Below are 21031 nucleotides of genomic sequence, written 5' to 3'. Positions count from 1 at the left end.
TTACTATGTTTAAGTGTATTAAAGATGTCATTGAAAGGTGCAGGGGAGGAAAATGAACTTGATTTGCAGGTAGGTGTTCGTGGTACTATTATCCACAACTGTCTTTGCTGATTGACAGCACACACATTACCTCTTAACAGGCATTGTGCTCGGTTGCATCAGATTTAAGTGTATGGCATTTTTGCTGAATATTTGAAACTGTTTTAGTTAATAGCATTAATTGTGCATGGACCAACTTTCAGCCACCATTTCAAAATGCATAGTGGATAATAAATCAAGAGCTTCTTTGTTTAGAGTGCACTTGGGTCAACAGTGCCATGTGGCTTAAGTATTTTGAGTAGGACAAATGCCTAATAGCTGAGAGAAGAAAATGTCTCCATATTATACAAATGGAGCCGAAACTCAGACAGGTGAAGCGTCAAGGCCAGTCAGTCATAAGGAGCAGACCCACTATAAGAGATCAGGTCTCTGGGTCCTTGTTCTCTGCTCTTTCTACCATCCCAAGCTCCCCCCTTTTTGCACAGTGTCCATTTAATGATAAACATGTAGTCTAACGAATGGTAGAGATGTTATAATACATATTTGTATTGTAAAGAGCATTGAAGCAAGGAATTCTACTCAATGTTTTGTTTTGGAAAACCAAAGATGCTTTATTTCATTTTTTTCCACAATTTATTTAAACATCTCACATATACAAAATAGGTACAATTTAATTTTTCTGCTTGTCCAAGAAACAAGGCTTCTTTGAAACCATGGGAGAGGATGAAAATGAGACTGGCAAAGAACAAATGCTAAATTTAAAAAAGAGGCAATGTTGGGCAAATGATGACGTGCATAGTTTCAGGTGGGTATAAAATTTCAAATCTTGATGTCAAGTCAATGAAAACAATCACAATACAACTCAATACAGAGGAGTATGTCTTCTCAGCTTCTAGCACCATCAAATTCTTCAAGTATCTGAGAAATACTATGAATTAGCACCTTTGCATTTTGAAAAAAACAAGTACCTCAGCTCCTCTCTGTCTAGGTCAGCACCTAATGGTATGGATCACACTCACAGGAAAGTGTTTTGAGGTAGTTTGGAAGTTTGGGTTTTAAACTTCCCTCTGTGGAAGATATTCAAAAGCCACAAGTGGTGCAAATGTTCATGGTTTTTATTTTATTTTTCGATTTTTATTTTGGTTTTCTTACAGAGGTTGACATTTTCCACAACAGGTGTAAGAGTGTTGAAAAAATTCCAAATCTTTGGGGGAAGGGAAAAGGAGAGGGAATTAATAAAATCATATTGCACAATGCTCTTGATCACTCCTTCTCCTCTTTTGCCCACAATTTAAGCAAGTAATGTGCAGAAGAAATGGAAGGCTTCAGCTTTCAGTTAAAAAAAGAAGAAAAAGAAATGGCAAAGAGAGAAAGTTTTTTTGTTTTTTGTTTTTTTTTAATTTAGGTTGAGTAAGTTCATTTATTTGAAACAGACTGGGCCAACTTCCAAACTGAATTCTTGGTCAGCACCACCAATGTCCAAAGGTGCAATATCAAGGATAGGGAGGCGAGATGGCTTATTTGTTTTGTATTCAATGACTGTCTTCCTCCAATCATTTGTCTTTTTCTGTTTAAAAAAGAAAAGCAAAATATACATAAAACAGCAGTATTTCTGAATATTACATCGTCTGTTCCTCTTATGTATTATAAGAAACTTTTGCTATGTGTCATTCTGAAGACACGTATCGGACATAAACACATTCATCTTTGAAACAGCAGTATCGGAGTGTCTCTGGAGGAAAGGTTGCTTACAAGTCTAATTTAGGGAAAAACATTTCAATACATATTCCAAGTGATCTGTTTATATGCTCTAGTTTTCAAAAAGTGTATGTGGGGGACCTCCCTGGTGGTGCAACAGGTTAGGATGCAGCACTGCAAGATGACCGCAGCTGCTTCAGTGTGGGTTTCATCCCCAGCTCTGGAGGTGACCCAAATGGCGTGGCAGATCTCTCCTGACCCGTCCACTGCTCCCCTCAGCAGTGTACTTCATCCATCTGCCTGTTCTGCTCCCTACTCTGTCTCTGGTGAAGCCTCTCACCGCTCCTGTGCCTCTGGCTTGTACCCCAGTTCTATATGCATTAAATAACAAATCTTTAAAAAGAAAAAAAGTGTATGTGGGAGGTGAGGAGATGGGTGAATATGCAAAATGACTATTAGTGAATCTTAAATATTTCTCAATTTATAATATATTGTAGACAAAGCTAAGAGGAAAAGTAGGCAATACTAATAAGTAAAATAAAATGAATCTAACTATAAATTTTATCATAGGCCATTTTAACCTCCGGTAATTTTAAGTTATGGGCATGTATCTTCATTTAAGGAGATCATGTTAAAAGAAAAACAACTATTATACCGACATAGTAGTATATGTCTTTTACATGTGTGTGTGTGTGTGTGTATGTGTGTGTGCGTGCGTGTATATTCTTATATATAAGAGTCATCTGGATCGACCATCTGAATTAAATAAGTCAGTTAGGTCTTTCATCCATCTATTCACTTAACAGTCTAAGCTAGAAATTTCCCGATCTCAATTGCCCTCCCCAAATACTGTTTCCATATTTTGTTATTACTTACAGAACAGCCGTCTTCAAGAACATTGTAGGTGAACCTGCTGTTGCCCTCAGCAACAAGCTCCACATCGTTGGAACCTTGCAGAATGACGGCCTTTTTCAGGTTGCCAGTCTCCTCATCCAAGTATGCAATGCTGTTCTTGCAGTGGTAAGTGATGTTCTGAGAGGCATGGTTGGCCAGCAGACGCATGAAGGCAAGTTGGGTAGCCATTTCCTTGGTTGTTACTCCTTCAACATTGTATTCAAACTACAGAGAATAAGATAGGAATTTCAGTTCAGTGGAGATGGACTCAGACACTAAGAATCAAATTAAATGACAAAAAGTGTGGTGGAAGGAGACATAATGAAGTCAGATCAAGGCCTTAGGAAAAACGGCACTTTGAAAGGAAACTCAATTCACTTGTCTTTGAAGCATTAGTTACCCAGAAGGAACATAAAACTACAACACTGAGGCGAGGTAATCTCACAAAGATACCTGTGTTTCAGGTAAGCCTTTGTATGTATGTTTCTTCTTGAGAATAAGAGAACAAGGAGCTAGAGATTCAAACCTCTTTCATTTTCTGTAATTCCTACCATTGGCACTCAAAAAAGTTGGTAAAAGTGTATGATTAAAAATATAGAAAAGTTGGGCCTTCCATGGTGACACAATGGGTTAGGACTCAGCACTGCAAGCTGGCCGCAGCCATCTCAGTGTGAGTTCAATCCCCTTCCCTGGAGGTGACCCACATGGCGCAGCAGACCTCTCCTGACCCGCCTGCTGCTCCCCTCAGCAGTGTACTTTGTTTATCTGCCTGTTCTGCTCCCCGCTCTGTCTCTCGTAAAGCCTCCCACAGCCCCTGCACCTGTGGCTTGTAACCCAGTTCTGTATGAATAAATAAATGAATCTTAAAAAAAAAATACAGAAAAGTTTGTGTTCTGAAAATACATATAGATTTTGTTTAGGCTCTCTAGTTGTTAGTTCTCCTTCACAGTAAATGATATTAGTCAGCATCTCCAGTGAGTATCAGTTAAGTCAAATTTGAGTAACAACTGAATTGTGTCGATCTGCCCAGTAAATCCATTTGTAATATGCAATCTAAGATAGGTAAGAAAAGAGCAAGTTTTAAAAATAAGCCTATTTTTAGTAAAGGATTAAAATGCAGGTAATTGGAAAGCAAACAATCCTAACAAAATATCATTTATCAGGAAAAGGAATGCTTGTAGGATCCCTCACCTGGGTACCACCATTGATAGTTTCTCCAAACCACACATGTTTCTTGACTTTGGAATTTCTGTACCCATTCTTGACTGGGATGTTTTCAGGTTGAGCTCGGATGCACGTTTCACCAGTAGAGAAATCACAGTGCACTTTGATAGCATCCATAGTGCATCCTTGGTTAGGGTCAATCCAGTAGTAACCTTAAGAAAACAAGACCCAGGGCATAAAACCTCTCATTGAGTGGGGCATTGGTACCAATAATGACCAGCCAAAGATTTTAATTCCCATACGCCACAGTTTTGATTGTACTGTTAAGTTGTTCATGACACATGAAACAGGAATAAGGTGGCTATTTTCAAGATTAGAGAGGTCCTCCTCTCCCATCCTCCTTGAAAAATCAAATCAGGATGCATATAACCTTGAAAAGGCAAAAATACATATTGGGGGGACGGGGCTTGAGGATGGGTTCTGGTTGGGAGAAGAAAATGACATTTCTTTAATTGGTATGATTTCACATAATGCAATTTTTTACCCAAATACCTTTTCATTCCAAATGTCAATGGGAACATTGAAAAGTCCCACTTATGAGCCAGGTCAATCTGGCTTGGACATCTTGACCTACCACTGCTCCACTCTGGGTGGCTCAGTCTCAAGTCACGGCATGTGCGAGCTGGGTTCTTCCTGGAGCCTTCTGGAGCAAGAAGAGTCTCGATCTGGTTGCTGAGAGATTTTAGGGTAGCATCCACTTCATAGTCCTTGGGTCTGAGAGAAGGTGGTGAGCGAGGCTGGTCAGCTCTGTAGAAGTCTCCTTCGTAGCCAAAGTCATAACCACCACCACTTATGCCAGGAGGACCAGGAGGGCCAGGGGGACCGGGAGGGCCCTGCCAAGATGAAAGGGAGGAAGAGGAGAGCTTGTATTAGATTACCATTCAAGATCAGTGACAGCAGATTTTCAGTTGAGCATCACACAGAATCATGCTCCAATAAGTGAAAAATAACCAAGTTCATGTAAATAACTTGCACCCAGGTGTACATGCAGGGATGGGTTTCCAAAGTTCATTATATCCAAATAATTTTTACCTATTTTAGAAAGCATAAGGAGGTGGGAGAGGACTTCAATATGTCATAATTGTCTTAGTTTAGTCTGAAGGATATAGCTTTTAGGCGAAGGATACCCTTTATTATTTTCCAAAATCATACTTACAGCAGGACCTTGGTTACCCTGAGTGCCACGAATGCCAGCAGGTCCAACCGTACCAGGATGTCCACTGCGACCATCTTTGCCCGCAGGGCCAGAAGGACCCGCAGGGCCCTAAGAAAGAAGGGCACCGAGTCTGCATGAGCCAACAAAACCGAGGAAGGAGGGCCCGAGCAGTAGGCTCAATTTCGGAGGTAAGTGTTTTTTTAGATTGACCTACCCTAGGACCAGCAGGACCCACGGAGCCAGGAGCACCTTGATCACCATGATGACCCTTTAAACAGAGAACAGGCAAATCACACTGTCAGATCATGCATTAATAAATAGATGTTTTTTTAATTGAATGGAAAACTTTAGTTTCAATGGATTCTGAATTGAGAACATTGAAAATGTAAAATGGGGCTCTTTTCTCCCATTATGTCTATTATATTCAATTATTTTTTTACAAGCTATTTCAGCAGTGTAATATTAGTCATTCCTCTAATGATATTTATTTTAAGTGGGGTTGAAGGACATTGTTGCCAGGAGATTTTAATACATGTATATTTCTATCTCCCTTAACCCTCACCTCATTGTGTTGGGATGAGATCACATTATCTCCGGAGAGGTGGAGTTAACCAAAGGATAGGAAATGAATACGATGTAGGACATTTTAGAATAATAGCAGTGAGAAATTGAAGGAGATCATTCTGAATGAAGGTTTTTGGATCTGTATACATGCTGGATGTCAACATTTTACTTACAGCAAGCCCAGGGAGACCTTGCAATCCATTGTGTCCTTTTAAGCCAGGAAGACCTCGGGGCCCCTTATCACCAGGCTCTCCCTTGTCACCTCGAATGCCTTGTGGTCCCTGTAAAGGAGAGGGAAAAAGAGGACATTTACCCTCTTTAAAAGATGGCACTCTCTTCTTCATCAATACTGTTAACACTCTTTGTGGACGTAATTCAAAACATGCAAACATCTAAACGCTATGTGGGTGCTACTCCCATCTCTCCCCTTAATCTGTTTTAAGTTGGGGCAATACAAACAAGCAGAAGAGACTTAAAAGCTACATGAAGCAATGCCCAACACGGACTAAGATTTTTTAAATACTGTAAAGTTTAGTGTATATAGCATTTATTTTCTGAATGGATAGTTTGGACTGATTCTCTCTAAATGTCAATTTTTAATAAAAACTTCACCATGTACATACACTAGGACCTCTTGGGCCAAAGGCACCGACGGGACCAACAACACCAGCAGGACCCTGTGAAATGGAAAAGAGGAATGCAACTCATCAGCCAAGCCCAACAGCTGCCTCCCAGTGATGCCACGCTTCCCAAGCATGACATGAAGGCATTGGAAGTGAAGCCTATGAGGTCGGCGGTGTTGAGGGACAGACATGTGCAGACTTACAGGTTCACCACGGTTCCCATGTTTGCCAGTGGGGCCCACGTTGCCATGAGGACCTGGTGCCCCCGCAGCACCAACAGGACCAATGTTGCCAGGATAACCACGGTCTCCCTATCAAAGGCAAAATCAGGCTCAGCTTCCCTTTGGCCTCTATTTGAATCTTATTTAAGATAGAGACATGAAGACGAGCACTGACCTTGTGTCCAGGCTGACCATCACGGCCGGGGGGACCATCACTCCCGGGGTTGCCCTGTGAAGACACCATACCAATGAAAGTCCTTAGTGAGACTGTGTGGTCTGACATTCTTAATAGTGAACCCCTCTCCACTGTTAAAATAGAGCACCAAGAATCTGCTGACCTGTATCTTTTTAAGAGTCGTTTTCAATATTTTGGTCCAGCTTTGAAATGTGCTAGTTAAAGACTTATTTCCCAGCCCAAGCAACTTTCCACATACTTATTACTAGGAATTTTCAGTACATGTAGATATCATGTTAGGAAACTTGGAGCTTCAGCTCATAAAGGCACACATGATGTGATACCACTTAGGTTTATTCCATAAAATACATGTTGGACTCAGGCTTTCCCTGGTGGCACAGCGGGTTAAAGCACAGCACAAGAAGCTAAGGCCACTTCCACATGAGTTCGGTCCCCACCCTGGAGGTGACTCACATGGCTCAACAGACCTCTCCTGACCTGCCCTCTGCTCCCCTCAGCAGTATACTTCATCATTTGGCCTGTTCTGCTCCCCACTCTGTCTCTGGTGAATCCTCTCACTGCCCCTCCACCTCTGGCCTGTACCCCAGTTCTGTATGCATAAATAAATAAATCTTAAAAAAAAAAAAAACATGTTGGACTCACATCACGACCAGCTTCACCAGGAGCACCATTGACCCCAGGATTACCCACAGCACCAGGGGGACCACGAGCCCCAGGTGGGCCAGAAATTCCCAGGGGACCAGGTTCACCCTAAAGAGACAGAGAAGACAAAACATGTCTTAGTAAACTGGATGCTAATCTCGCCCTCCCAGAACAACCTTAGTCAAAAGCTTCCAGTTTAGAAGATAAATGGAATGTGAATTAGTGACAAAAAGGAAGAAGTGTCACCCTCGCCCTCCTCCTACTAACTCAGATGGTCAACTTTATATTATTTGGGAATGCCGCTCTGCACAGGTGAGCATCTCATATCTCAAATGAAATGAATTCATAAAGTTGAGAGAGTTTATGGAGATGAGATGGTTCCTAATTGCTGTCACATATAAGGTTTAATGGAATGATTCAGAACGTCCAGAGTTTCATTCTTCCTACAGGATAAATGATGCCAGCATTTCATATTTCAGGGGAGTAAATGCAATTAGAGATTATATCGTTCTTAAGCATGTAAAAAGAACAAAAATCATTCTGCATAATACTAAGCTGTATCTTTATAGCATGTGTCTAAGTAAGGTGGTATTAAAGCTTCCTAGATAAGTGACATGTGATCTGTATAAAGAAATGTCATGAATAAAAAATTGTAAGTGGAGTTATTCAGTGATCAATCTGTCACATTTGAAGTGGCAGCTTTTAAAATCTTTTATTATGTTAATGAGACTAGGAATGGTGTCAAACACTCACCATAGATCCAGAAATACCTGGTAGACCACGTTCACCTCTGGAGCCTGGGAGACCCAGAATACCAGGAGTACCAAGAAGACCTTGAGGGCCTGGGGTTCCGGGAGGCCCCTGAAAAAGAGGTAAAATACTTAATATTTCTGGTAAGGTTCCTAAGAGCTAACACAGGTTGGTTTGAGGACTGTGAGAATGCGCTATCCTCAATTTAGGAAAAGGCTAGTGACTTCCTATTAGTAGGAAGTCTTCTTGGACATCTTTTTCCTTGTGATGACAAGGAATTTATATCTTAGCATGTCTATTTCCCTGTGCCTGGTTCCTCCTTGAGACCAATGGAATGGCATTTAAACCCATGTGGCTGAGTTTAATGGAACCATCTGGGTAAGGGAATAATTTTTATAAAATTTTTGCAGGGAAGCAATTTTGACCCTGGCTTCTAACTGAACCAAGTCTAATAAGGTGCATTTCAGAACAGCATGCTGGACAATGCAGATTTAAGAAACTGAGATCAAGTAACTCACAGTACAATGACTCCAGCACTGGGATTCTATGCTAATCCCAGTACCAGCAATGTGCCCTCAACAACATCAAGGGCCATTTTGATAAAATAGTGTTCTTTCATTTATTGTTGTCCTCATCCAGTAAACACATGACATCTCCACAGCTGCTGAACAAATTTCCTGACTCAACTGTGCTGTACTTGAGAATCTGTAATACTCAGCAGCAGATACACTCTACTGGAAGAATTCTGTAAGGGCTTCATTTTACTTCACCACAAGATGTGAAGAAGGAGGATTCTGAAATCACTTACAGCAGTACCAGGCTCTCCAGAGGGACCCTTCTCTCCAGTAAAGCCTGGAGGACCAGCAGCACCTGTTTCTCCAGTTCGGCCGACTGGACCTTGGTCACCACGAGGACCTCGAAGCCCTTCTTTACCAGCAGCACCAGGGGGACCAGGAGGGCCAGTGATACCCTGAGGGCAAATGTACAAGTCATTTACTTTCTGTTAATCATCATGGACCTGGAAGAGAACAGCGGAGACTCAAGAAATTTAGAAGCAACAAAATAGGATCCTGGCCATATGGGGAAAGGTTAGACTTTTAAACAATCTTGCAGAGAGAAGCCACTCCGTATTTCTTCTCCTAAGACTGTGATAAAGTGAACAACTGAGAGAGAGGCAATAGCAAATGCCTGTGAGGAAAAGCAATGTTGCGCCATCCATAACCTGGCATATTGCAATCGAAACGATGGAGCGTTTTCAGAGTTAGTTGTAAATGAATGGGACTTTGAGTTTTGGATGACTCTGCTCATTTCTTTCTGAAAAAGTCAATACTGGCATTTTGTTCATAATTGAGGAATCACATATGCGCTCAACGAGGTTTAATTAAATGCCTACAGGGAATGAAGAATTTTCTGTTATGAACCTGTAAAAGGATTCCAAGAAATCAACATCTTTGCTATTTTATTTTTTCCCTGAAACCTTAACCGGAAGACTTAATCCTTGGTAATTAATTAAATTCTCCTGAGTCCTGACAGGAGAGTCTGAATCAGAATTAAATTAGAGGCCAAACCACCTTTAAATTCAGGAACAATTATACCTTAACAACGGAGGCAGAATGTTGGCCATAAAGGGTAATTAGATATAGAAATATCTGATATGTGACTAAAACTGTTCTGTTTTTTATTTTTAACAGAGACCGTGTTCCTCAAAGGGAACTTGTGTTCCCATGAATAAAAGCCTCTTAAACTGATACTGTACAATATAATTTGTGATGGTTTGGCTTTAATGGGTCAGAAAAACTGATTTCAGACCAGGAAAGTAATAGCAAAGTATTATTGACATGTTTTCATAGAGACTTTTTTACCAGCTTTCTACCAGAGGCCAAGTCTTTAAAGTAAATGAAGACTTATGTTTGAAGTGATTTACTTACAGAGGGTCCAGGAGGACCAGTCCGTCCTGCAGCACCAGGGAAACCAGTAACACCCTAAAAATCCAAGCACATGGAAATTTCAGTCAGTGCTAATTCTAGGCATCAGATTGAAGTTTCTCGTTTGGTAGCCAATCCATACATGTAGCCATGGCTGGACCAACAGATAGGTAGTAGCAGTCTCATATGGCGTTATTTAAGCAGGACACTGAACACCTACCATTTCACACACCTTTCTGACCAGTGTGCCTCCAGTTGCAACACCCTGGAGTTGCATTAGGCTCTGGTGGTCCTTTGAAAGGCTAATATATTATCTAATGGTAAGAGCAAGATGCTAAAATTTTGTAGCAATTTTGTAATGATGTGCAATCATTACTTAACAACATGACTGTGTGATAGGGAATGGACGCTAACTAGATAATTTTATTTATAGAGGAAGGGACAACAAAAGATCTTGAGCATTGGAAGGAGTCACTGAAGTACATTCTTGTGGAGCAATGGATCTCCAGGGATATAAACCACACTGAATTGCAGCTGAGATTAATATTAATAACATTCTCATGAATGTGACTATCCCATGAACCTGACCTTAATGTCAGAATTTCTCTGAGTAGAGTTAACTTTATTCTCAAGCGTTTCCTTATTATAGTCTAAATACCAAAAATGACCAAACCTACAAGTTGTCACTAATAGATTCTTATGAAAGAAGAGTGATCAGAGCCTATTGTAAATACTCACAGGGGGACCGCCATCACCACGACCTCCAACAGGACCAGGGGGACCATTTGGACCCTAAGTAGAAACAAATAAAAAAAGATGGGGTCAAGTATAAACCACTTCTTATAACGGTCACTCTTTTCTTCAAAAGACTCATTCCCAAGGCCATTAGAAGAAACTGCAGACATAAAGAATGTGATTATCTGTGTCATGTCAACTAAATGTTCTTGCTTCATTTTATTACTACCTTTATGGAGTTATTGAAAAAGAAGACTTCTGTAAAGCAGGATGCAAATGCTAATTCTTACTTTCAAAGTCATCCCCTGTCTACTGTAGTCCCTGACATACAGCAGGCACTTGATTAATGCACACTGAATTAAAAGGTTTCTTGGATAACTATACAAGTTGTATTAGCCACCAGTGAATTCCACTTACAGATGGGCCAGCAGCACCGACGGGACCCATGGGACCAACAACACCATTTTCACCCTTGGGACCTTTGGTTCCTCTCTCTCCTTTAGCACCAGGTTGGCCAGCAGCACCCTGTTGGAAAGGAACAGGCATTGCTCACATTCCATCTCTTTCTACTCTTCAGCTTGAGATGTTTTCAGATTACTCTTCATTGCATGATACTTACAGCAGGACCAGCAAATCCATTGGGACCCGCAGCACCAACCTCACCACGTTCACCCTAGGTGGGAGAAGGGATTTAAAGATGTCTAAGCTATCTTAGTTACATTGATGTCTCAAATTTGTGGGTACCAGTGTCCAAAATGACCATATTTCTACTCACAGGGCTACCACGAGGACCAGCAGGACCAGCAGGACCAGAGGGGCCAGCTTCACCCTAGAATGGGACAAAGATGGGTTTGTTAATGTGCTTCACATTGATGTTCCATGAGGTTAGGAGAGAGAAGAATGCTAGAGGTGGACTCTTGTAGAGTCTTCGGTTGCATCAGAAGAGGTAACTCAAGTACATATCACCTAAGAAAATAAAGAGGGCTTTTACTCTGCTTGATGTTGTATTCATTTTGGGGATTGAAGCCATAGTGGTCATATACTATATTGGCCATATAATATATTTATATTGCAAAACACTATAAATCAGTACCCACAATACCAGGAAGAGAACATTTTAATTTTTAGATGGACACAGGGCTGATCTATTTGTTGCTCTCTGTGCAATACAATAAATAAGATCTATTCTAAGTGGACTGTTTGATGCGAGTTGGGCACACTATGTATTTTATTGATTTTTTATAATTGAGGCTTTGAGAAGACTCCGTGCATTAGGATTTTGTTAATGGGCAACAGGGAAAGACTTTAAAACAAATGATAGGGATTAAAGTATAGATCAGATAGCTGGCACATCTATAGTAAGGGAAGGAGAACTTTAAATACACAGTATTTGTTTCCTGCTGCCAGTCACAACAGATAGGTTTCTAAATAAGTGGGCTTTATACCAAGTCATCAAAATGATTTGCTGGGGCTCTTTGGAGCTAGATTTCCAGCAGGCAAGAAATTTAAATCTCACTCTAAGGTCAGAGTTGCAACTCAGTGAAAATGAATACTTACCCGGTCACCAGTGGCTCCGGCAGGACCAGGGGCACCTACAGCACCGGGAGCACCCTAATGCCAAGAAGAAAGCAAGTATTACTAGTGACACCAACACACCATCAAAAAGACCCTTGCATTCCCGTTCCTGTACCTACACTGGTACTGCACACCTTGTGTCTATACTCTAGGTGGACACTAAGAAAGTCTCTGGTGTGCTTCAGTGCTAACTACAGGCCACTCTCAGGAGGCAGATATCCCAGTCAGGAAGGTTATGGAAACATGTGAGTCTAGGGCAGGTTGGGCAATGGGAAGCTCTGGAAGGAGAAGTAGAGAATTCAGGTTTTGATTTTCAAAGGGATAAATTTTACTGAGTTTTCTTTTTGGAACATGGAATATGGTGTGATTAGCCACAGATCCAGGAGGGAATGGAATATTATTTTACTAAACTTGAACCCTGTTTTTGGTAGCTCTATTTTGGAAAGCTTCTCAACTCAAATTGAGTGAAAAATCAAAGAAATTAACACTCTAAGGAAACAAAATGCTACTCACACGAGCACCATCTCTGCCTGGGTTACCAATTTCACCTCTGAGTCCAGTTTCACCCTAAAAGTACAAAGCAAAAACAACATTTTGTTTTTCAACCCAACTTTTTATTTTCACTAATTAAAAAGTATTTGTTTTTTTTCTTTTTGCAATCCCCAATTTTTAAATACAAAGTGTTTTTACAGAACATGCTATAAATCCTTTAGTCACTTAAGATCTTTAGTAATGTCTTAGTTCCCTACCTTTCTAAGGATGTTGAATGAGGAGTAAAAAAATAATTATTTCCAGATTATTGTTCGATATTCTTTCCTAATTTCCATACACCCTCCTGAAGCATAATCAAGCAAGGTACAAATTCGTGCAGACAGAATTATAAGGCAACATCACAATGGGCTTCAGCGCCTGATCACTCTTACGGCATAACTAATGCAGCAGCACGGTTGACAGATGTTCAATATAGTTTCTTCCCATTAATTAGGGCAGGATGAGGCATTATTGTTAGTGCCATTAAAATGAGCCTCATGTATTACTCAACACCATCTGTTTGCGTGAAATTCCATGGTAGCAAGGAATCTTGCCAGATTAGTGACTTTCGAAATGTGTAGGTGCTGGGTGGCAGAGGGAAATGGAAACAGATCGAGATCAAATGCCACTAGGACACCTGCCTAGAATTGTAAAAATGGAATGTCCTTGTGTAGCCTGCTTTGTAGAGGTCATCAACAACATGTATTAGGGTCCAACACTCAGAGGGTACCTTTTCTCCCTTGCCTCCAGGCATGCCAGCAGCACCCCTCTCTCCCGGGAGTCCACCAGGACCAGATGCACCAGGAGAGCCTGGAGCACCGACCACACCAGGTTCACCCTGAAATCAAAAACACGTGAAATCAATTACTTCAGTGGCAAAAGAAGAAAACGAAGACACAGATTCTTGAAAGATTCCAATTTAAACATTTAATAGATAGCACTGTTGCCTGCTTAGGGACACAAAAGAGGTCTATTGAAAGGAAGAAGAATGTAGCCAAAGAAGATGCTATTGAAGACACAATGACTAAAAAGAAGAGAGTAGTGAGTGGGTGGCTGTGATTTTTCTATAACCTGCTCTCAGTCCCCTTCAGGGAGGCAGGCATGGAAAAGAAGTTAGCACAATGGCAGGCAGAACGTGAAAATATTTGCCCACAAGCATTTTTTCAAGGATGTCTCTTAGCTCAGAGAGAAATTATTAAAGGAGACATCATCAGTTGGGGAGATGTTTAAATTTTAGTCTTTTAAAGAGTGGGGACAACAGGTTCTATTTTTAATGAAAAACCCTACAACCCCACATGTGTGAAACCTGTTGACTAGTTTCTAAGATAGTCTTTTGAAAGAACTACCTCAGAGAGGAACATTTCCTTTCTGATTTACTTTCTTTACCTTGTTTTTATGTTTTGCCAATATCCTTCCACATATCAAAAATAGCATTTTGGAACTAATCTTTACAGCATCTTCCCTTAAATGTTAGATTCAGAAGTAATATGAGTTGCCTTCTCTTTATTTTGAAGCAACTTTTTAGACTTCCATTTTGAGAGTAATGTATTTTTTAGTTAACTTTTATTATAAATTCTCTGAGTACTACCTAGGTCTTTGAAATTTTCCTCCAAAGTAGGGTACATTGACAAATTAAACTTTTTTTTTTTTGAGAGGGAGTATCTAAATTTATATGACGTTTTTAGCTTAAACTGAAGTGGACGTCAGCACACAGCTGGAATCAAATACAAAAATCTGAAAAATGTATAATGAATGTACGTGTTCTACTATCGAATGGAGTCAAAGCAGCAATGTGTGACAGGAAGTTTTACCTTGTTTCCATCAGGCCCTGGAGGTCCAGAAGGACCTCGACTTCCCAGAGGACCAGAAGGACCAGCAGCACCGCTTTCACCTGGGGGACCACGCTCGCCCTATAAAAAGGCAAGTAGAAGTGTTACATTGTTCATTGCCTTCAGAGACACTGTTTTGCACACTAGAGCTTACACTTCAACTTTTTAATCCTTGTTCTTCCACTTGTTAGCAAAGAATAATTTCCCCTTTAATTTCTCTCCAATGAAATGAAGGGATGATGAATTTCTAGTCTTACTTAGCCCCAGTGTGGCTACAACTCCAAAATTTGTTGCTTGTACAGTACAGTATTCAAACATTGGCATTAATTTACTTTTCTTTACTGTCAAACATCCACAGGCAAAATATAGATGCCAGTTACGCAAAGTACTCAAAGGAAAAGACTGTGTTATTTTTGGTGAAAAGCAATGGTAAGTGTAAATAAGATTCAATGTTTTTAGATCTACGCCTCCTTTTTACAATCACATGCAGTAACGACACAGCAGTTATATTAGTCAACAAAGGATCTACATAATGTATGTATATATGTATGCATGTAAATGTCTATCATCTATCTATTTTTGCATTTATCTCTCAATTTGCATGTAAATATCACTTTGACATAGCATTCTATGGCCCAGAATAGTTTACATATAACCATTATTACCATTATTTTAAAATTCCTTGTTACTACCTGATTTGAAAGCATTATGGTTCTGTGACACTAAATTTGTTTACATATCCTAGGTAAATGGTAATGGGACACACGATGAGATATTTGAAGGGCAAAGTAATCATACCCCATATTATTTTTTTACTACATTAATTAGTTTTCTTGCATTATTGTTATTTTGGGGACAGTGATTGATTTCTCCCTTCACGTGAATCCCCAGAGATCCCCATAGATCCTCTACCACCATAACACCCATGAAGCATCACCACAGTCCCCTGTGCTCTTCCCTGACCTGTTTTGACCTCTATCCCTCAGCCTCCCCCTCCCCTGCTATCTGCCTCAGGTCTATGGTCAAAGTGCATGTCTTGTCTTTTGCTTGAACTTTTGTTTTGTTTCTTTATATTCCACAAATAAGTATGAATATTGGATGGTTTCATACCCATTATCTTAAGGAACATGGACAAACTAACTTTTTTTTTATTATTTATTGGATTTTTTTTAAGAGTGGACTCATGATTGTAACATTAGACTTTGAACATCAACATAAATGTTGACTTTAAATTTCTTTAAAGTCAATTAAAAAATTTATTTTAAATCTTAGTAAGATTTTATTTTTCTTTGGCTTGGGCCAATCCACTGCAATAAATATATTATACTTGTCAAGATAAATCATTGGGTATAATGCATACATTACTTCATTTAGTTTCTTATAACTGGAATTTCTGAATAGGAAATATGACAAATTTAAGAAGTCTACTACCAATTTAGAAATCAAATGTATTTTACATACTGCATATGACTAGTTAGGAGTGTCAGAAACTTTTTGCATCAATAGTTTTAAGGAGAAGCCATTATGAGTTTTAAAATCACATCACAGAAATTTATGAAAATCAAGTAACACTTACTCTTGGGCCAGCAGGACCAGGGAGGCCAAATTCACCAGGGAGACCCTAGACAACACATGAAAATAAGTAAAGCATGAAATGTATACACATCTAAATCAACTTATGATTGTGATGTTGAAATACAGTGTGAAATAAAACTGGTGAATAGGTAGGTACATGGGCTGTTAGGAACATAAGAACTTTCAGTTGTGAATGGAATGATACGAAAAAGTAAAAATTCCACTGACAGCAAAGATTTATCTAACCCAGAATATGGTATCAGAAAGTCAAAGTTTCTCTTTTGTTGTTTCTTTAAAAAGTGACAAAATAGACTCTCTCCTTTGAAAATATGATAAATAATGATGAATAATATCAGACATTATCTATTTTTAGCTACATAACAGACTGCTTTTTTAATAGAAATGATCATATTCTGCACATTACCTAGTTAATTGTATACCCAAGTGTATCGCCTTTATTACTGGCCAGCTGTCTCCTTAATGTGCCCCACTGTTGACAAAGGAGACCAGGCCACAGAATGTAACTGAATTGAAGCACATTCATCACAATTACAGAGAAAAGTGATTCAGAACTCATGCCCTGATTGTGGACAGCAGTGTCATGTCTGAATGCCAAGAAAAACATTAAAAGCAATTTTTCAGGGTCTACTTTGATGGAAAATCAGTGTATTTACTTTTTCACCATGGGAAAGGAGATAATTTGTATTATAACATTTCCAGAGTAATATAAAAAGTAAGGCTATTAAATGGAATTTTCATTGACATATTTTACTTACATAATGTGATGTTTCATTCAATTCGTAAAGTAATTTGAACAAATGTGAGTTAACGTGGCTTATTTTCTTCATTGGTACCAACATATATAGAACACTATCATTATCATGTGAAATACAAAATTTCCTTTTGTATATTATAATTGCACTGCAGCAAGGCATTAAAGGGAGAAAGTCCCATGTTCCGGTAAATTGACTACCATCTATTTTACTTACCCTTTCTCCTGGTTTGCCAACTTCACCGACTGCACCTGCAGGCCCAGGCAGACCCTACAAGAAAAAAATATAAACCTTAATCTTATCATTCTAATCAAAGGGTATGCTAATAATTAGGTTGGGAGGGCTACCTAATCTCAGTATGATTACCAACTATTGTGTGTTATTAAAATATTACACAAAAGCTGCCTTGAAAATAGGTACCTATTTTCACTTCAGGTCTAAAGTCATGTTCTGTGCGGTGGGAGAGTGATGTGATTTACAACTGGGTAGTCTGAGTATTCTGTACACTTTTGTTGACTTACCTGGAAGCCTGGAGGACCAGCAGGACCCTGTTCACCTTTTCCACCTTGGACTCCCTGAAAATGATAGGGAAGAACATAAACAGAGATGTCTAACACATTACTGCCTTGCTACATATTTGACAAGCAGAGCTTGTCACCTTGTGAGAATAGATTCGTTTTAGGATAGAGTGGAGTGAAAGGAGAAACGACTCACTTGTGGTCCAGGAGGTCCCTGAGCACCATTGTTTCCATCAGGACCTGGAGCACCCTAAAATAATGAACAGAAGGACCCATTACTCAGGGAGTTTAAGATGCTGTAAAGCTAAAGCTTATCATGAATGAGGCTGTTTGGGTAACAAAGCCCAAATACTACCTAACTCTTCTTTGTGACTCATAGGCAGTACATGGCTGGAGGGCAATTTACGAAGGCCAGAGAATATTGCTAGCACAGTTTTAGTCATTTAACCACAAAGTTAATGCAATAACCAAATGTATGCAAAGATATTTTTGATTTAAAGTATATTCTGATTTGTTATAGCTCACAATCTTACGAGTGTGTGGGGAGGGAAGATATTTAGTGATGGTAAAAGGACTCTTGGTGGTGTCATTTTGGGAAGGAGTGATGGGATAGTAGATGGCTTCAAAGGTATGTGGCCTATGTATGGACATTACATGGTCTTGTCTGCACTCACCCGAGGGCCAGCAAGACCAGCATGACCTTTCTCACCGCTTTTACCAGGATCACCCTATAAGAAATAGTAAAAACAAAACAAAACAAAAAAAACTTTACACGTTAAATACTGAATTAACCATTACAATTTCAAAGTGTTCATTTCTTGCTTGCTTTTGGTGGGGTGGGGGTAGGGATTCCTAGTTTTGGAATTCTGTTCACTCTGGCATGATCCATCTCATGCTACTCCACACACAACAAGGTACCCCTGTGCTGGTGCAAGAGATGGATTTTCAGCAGGTATACAGTGATATATTCTGGGGAGTCAACTTTAAATGTGGTAAGGGACCTGTAGTCTTCCTGTGTTGAAAGGGACCCCCTTGAGGTAGATCAGATTGAGGCAGGAGAGAAATACTAGAGTTTTGGTGAAATGTGGCCAAAAAAAATGAGTGGAGGTTGTGGTGATTCTTACAGTGGGGCCTTTGGGTCCAGGAAATCCGATGTTACCGGCCTCTCCTCTTGCTCCAGCTGGGCCAATTGGTCCAGGCCTGCCATCGATACCAGGTAGGCCCTGAAAGCAGAGTTGATTTAAATTTATGCACCAACAGAGTCTCACAACCTCAAACTTGTTATTGTGCCATGGGATGAAACAATCATTTTCTGAATACACAGAGCTTCCTGTAGAAAGGGTCAATAAATGATGACTCCATTTTCTTTGTAGAAATAGGACGTTGGTAACATACATCCAAGTCAATCTCATATGCACACAATTTCCCTTTCTCGCTTCTCTTTCATACCCTATTGCCCTCTTCAATTTTCCCTGCCATGTCTTTCTTTTTCCATTTCTCCTTTCAGTCATGTATTCATTTGGATTCTGTAATTACAATCTATTACTTTGAGTTCCCAGATGATGTATGTGGCTGATATTTGTTTTCATTGTGGTCATGTGCAAATAAGTCACAGAGTAGACTTGATAAAGATACAATAAGCTTCCTTGAAAATAAAATAAAGAGTGAACAATGCTTACCACAGGGCCTTCTTTACCAGTTGGACCAACATTTCCAGGGGAACCAGGAAAACCCTATAAAACAAATGAAGATGTTTTCATCTTGGCACTTTAAGGCATAGACTTGAAGCTCCAATTAACTGAAATCTCATATAAGCATTTTTCTCCCACTTCTTTATTGCTTAGAGTAAATCACTAGCGGTATTAGCCACTAGCTGGGAGGCATGAAAAGTACTTTGAAATCTTACTTCTTTTTACTTTTGTGCCTTTCCTTTTATTGAATATTAATACAATGGGTCCATTTACAGATAGCTCAAGAAACAGTTAAGCAACATGCAATATGGACAAAATGTTATTTACTTCATAATAGAAAAACAAATACTTTTTGTAAGCAATTTTCAAAGTGGATTTTTCTTTGATTGCTATACTTGCTGTCTCTATTACTTGTTTATGGTACAATTACAGTTGGTATTCATCCATTAGAGATGATGGAGGCAAAAAAATTACTCTATTGCTATGGATTAGAGTGTCTACAGATCTAAAGGTCAGCCTCCACAGCTAGTGTGATGCCGAATACATTATAGCACTTTGTGATTGCTGGGAAAATGATTTCACTTATGAATCTAATAAACTGATAATGTATAGTCCTAATATGTTTCACGAACACCTTATATAAAACTCACAAATTAAGATAAAAGATTCATGCTGATAGGAGAACCCACCTAATTTGGATATATTAAAATAAATCTATTCTTCCAAACCCCCCCCCAGCTATTATATCACATAATAAACCTGATATTTATGAAATAACCAAATATGTGAAAATACCCACAGAGCTTTGAAAAAGGCAAATTAAAAGGGCAACTGTGGGCAAGTCTAACTAATTTACCTTTAATTTTTTTTTCTACTGTTGTCTTCGAAGACTAATCAGCCTCTTTTTAAAAAAAATAAAATAAAGAAAAGAAAATGGTGCCAGGTGAGCTCAATTTGAAACTTACTCGGGGGCCCATGAGGCCAGGCTCTCCAGGGCGACCAGAATCTCCATTGGGACCTCGGACACCAGCAGGACCACTTGCACCCCGACTACCAGGGGGGCCCTGTTAAATAGAAAGGGACAGGGGTGTTAGCTGGAGTGAATGACACATAACAACATGTTCACTTCCATGAGATGAGTGCCTGTCAACTCACCATGACACCAGGTCTGCCATCAGCCCCGGGAAGACCACGAGAGCCAGGATTCCCCTGGAAGAAAGGACATGAAACAGAAGAGCATTGGAGAAAATCCTTGAATCAAATGGGGCAGAGTTTACTGAAATGTGACATGCTTGCAAGAAATTCTGAACCCCTTGAGCAGGAGATGTGAACACAAACAAAGCCAAAAAACCTTCACCCAAACCTCAAAGGAATGCGTGGAGGAGGCCTTATGCAAAAGTAGGTCAACACTGTTTCCAGACCTATTTTATAACACACCAAATGGAGAGTCACTGACTCAATAAACCAGATGGAAAGCAGATGCTTCCTTCATCTAGAAAATGCATGCAGTGATTCTAACCAATTCCCAAAGAAGGGGTGTCATTACTGTCTCGAGTGTATCTGGGATCAGGGGCATTTGGCACCTACTCTCAGTCCAGGAGGTCCTGTGGGGCCAGTGGATCCAGCTTCACCATTCTGGCCTCTCTTTCCTTCTTCACCACTGGGGCCAGGAGGGCCTTGAGCCCCAGCAGAGCCCTGTTTAATGAAAAAGGGGAGTAGAAGACAGCGATGTTTATATCATATCCAGCTAGAGGACCCGGGTTGAAAAAGTAACTGCAGGAAATTGTGATCTATAGAGTACTTACTGGCTCACCCTTGTTACCAGTCTCTCCTTTGGAACCAGCTGGACCAGGCTCACCCTAGGGTCCAAAA

At 39.9% G+C, this 21031-nt stretch overlaps 1 protein-coding gene across 1 annotated transcript in view; it reads right to left on the bottom strand.

Annotated features, from left to right (window-relative positions):
• Positions 1-1138: 1138 nt before the first annotated feature.
• COL1A2 (collagen, type I, alpha 2) overlaps positions 1139-21031 on the bottom strand; it is a 34781-nt gene continuing 14888 nt past the window's right edge. Inside the window, exons 20-52 of the mRNA XM_004676693.2 lie at positions 20965-21018; positions 20747-20854; positions 20315-20368; positions 20125-20223; positions 19148-19201; positions 18593-18691; positions 18143-18196; positions 17665-17718; positions 17472-17525; positions 17167-17220; positions 16179-16223; positions 14585-14683; positions 13504-13611; positions 12756-12809; positions 12225-12278; positions 11443-11496; positions 11287-11340; positions 11085-11192; positions 10671-10724; positions 9936-9989; positions 8816-8977; positions 8011-8118; positions 7258-7365; positions 6595-6648; positions 6402-6509; positions 6199-6252; positions 5749-5856; positions 5226-5279; positions 5012-5119; positions 4430-4688; positions 3823-4007; positions 2614-2856; positions 1139-1606 (exon numbers count right to left, since the gene is read on the bottom strand). Of these exons, the coding sequence (XP_004676750.1) occupies positions 1460-1606; positions 2614-2856; positions 3823-4007; positions 4430-4688; positions 5012-5119; positions 5226-5279; positions 5749-5856; positions 6199-6252; positions 6402-6509; positions 6595-6648; positions 7258-7365; positions 8011-8118; positions 8816-8977; positions 9936-9989; positions 10671-10724; positions 11085-11192; positions 11287-11340; positions 11443-11496; positions 12225-12278; positions 12756-12809; positions 13504-13611; positions 14585-14683; positions 16179-16223; positions 17167-17220; positions 17472-17525; positions 17665-17718; positions 18143-18196; positions 18593-18691; positions 19148-19201; positions 20125-20223; positions 20315-20368; positions 20747-20854; positions 20965-21018 (3066 nt within the window). The 3' untranslated portion in view covers positions 1139-1459. The remainder of the gene's footprint in view (positions 1607-2613; positions 2857-3822; positions 4008-4429; positions 4689-5011; positions 5120-5225; positions 5280-5748; positions 5857-6198; positions 6253-6401; positions 6510-6594; positions 6649-7257; positions 7366-8010; positions 8119-8815; positions 8978-9935; positions 9990-10670; positions 10725-11084; positions 11193-11286; positions 11341-11442; positions 11497-12224; positions 12279-12755; positions 12810-13503; positions 13612-14584; positions 14684-16178; positions 16224-17166; positions 17221-17471; positions 17526-17664; positions 17719-18142; positions 18197-18592; positions 18692-19147; positions 19202-20124; positions 20224-20314; positions 20369-20746; positions 20855-20964; positions 21019-21031) is intronic.

This window comes from Condylura cristata, unplaced genomic scaffold, assembly GCF_000260355.1.
Source record: "Condylura cristata isolate star-nosed mole 26May11 unplaced genomic scaffold, ConCri1.0 scaffold00005, whole genome shotgun sequence".
NCBI classification, from domain to species: domain Eukaryota; kingdom Metazoa; phylum Chordata; class Mammalia; order Eulipotyphla; family Talpidae; genus Condylura; species Condylura cristata.
This window is presented reverse-complemented; position numbering and strand designations above follow the sequence as displayed.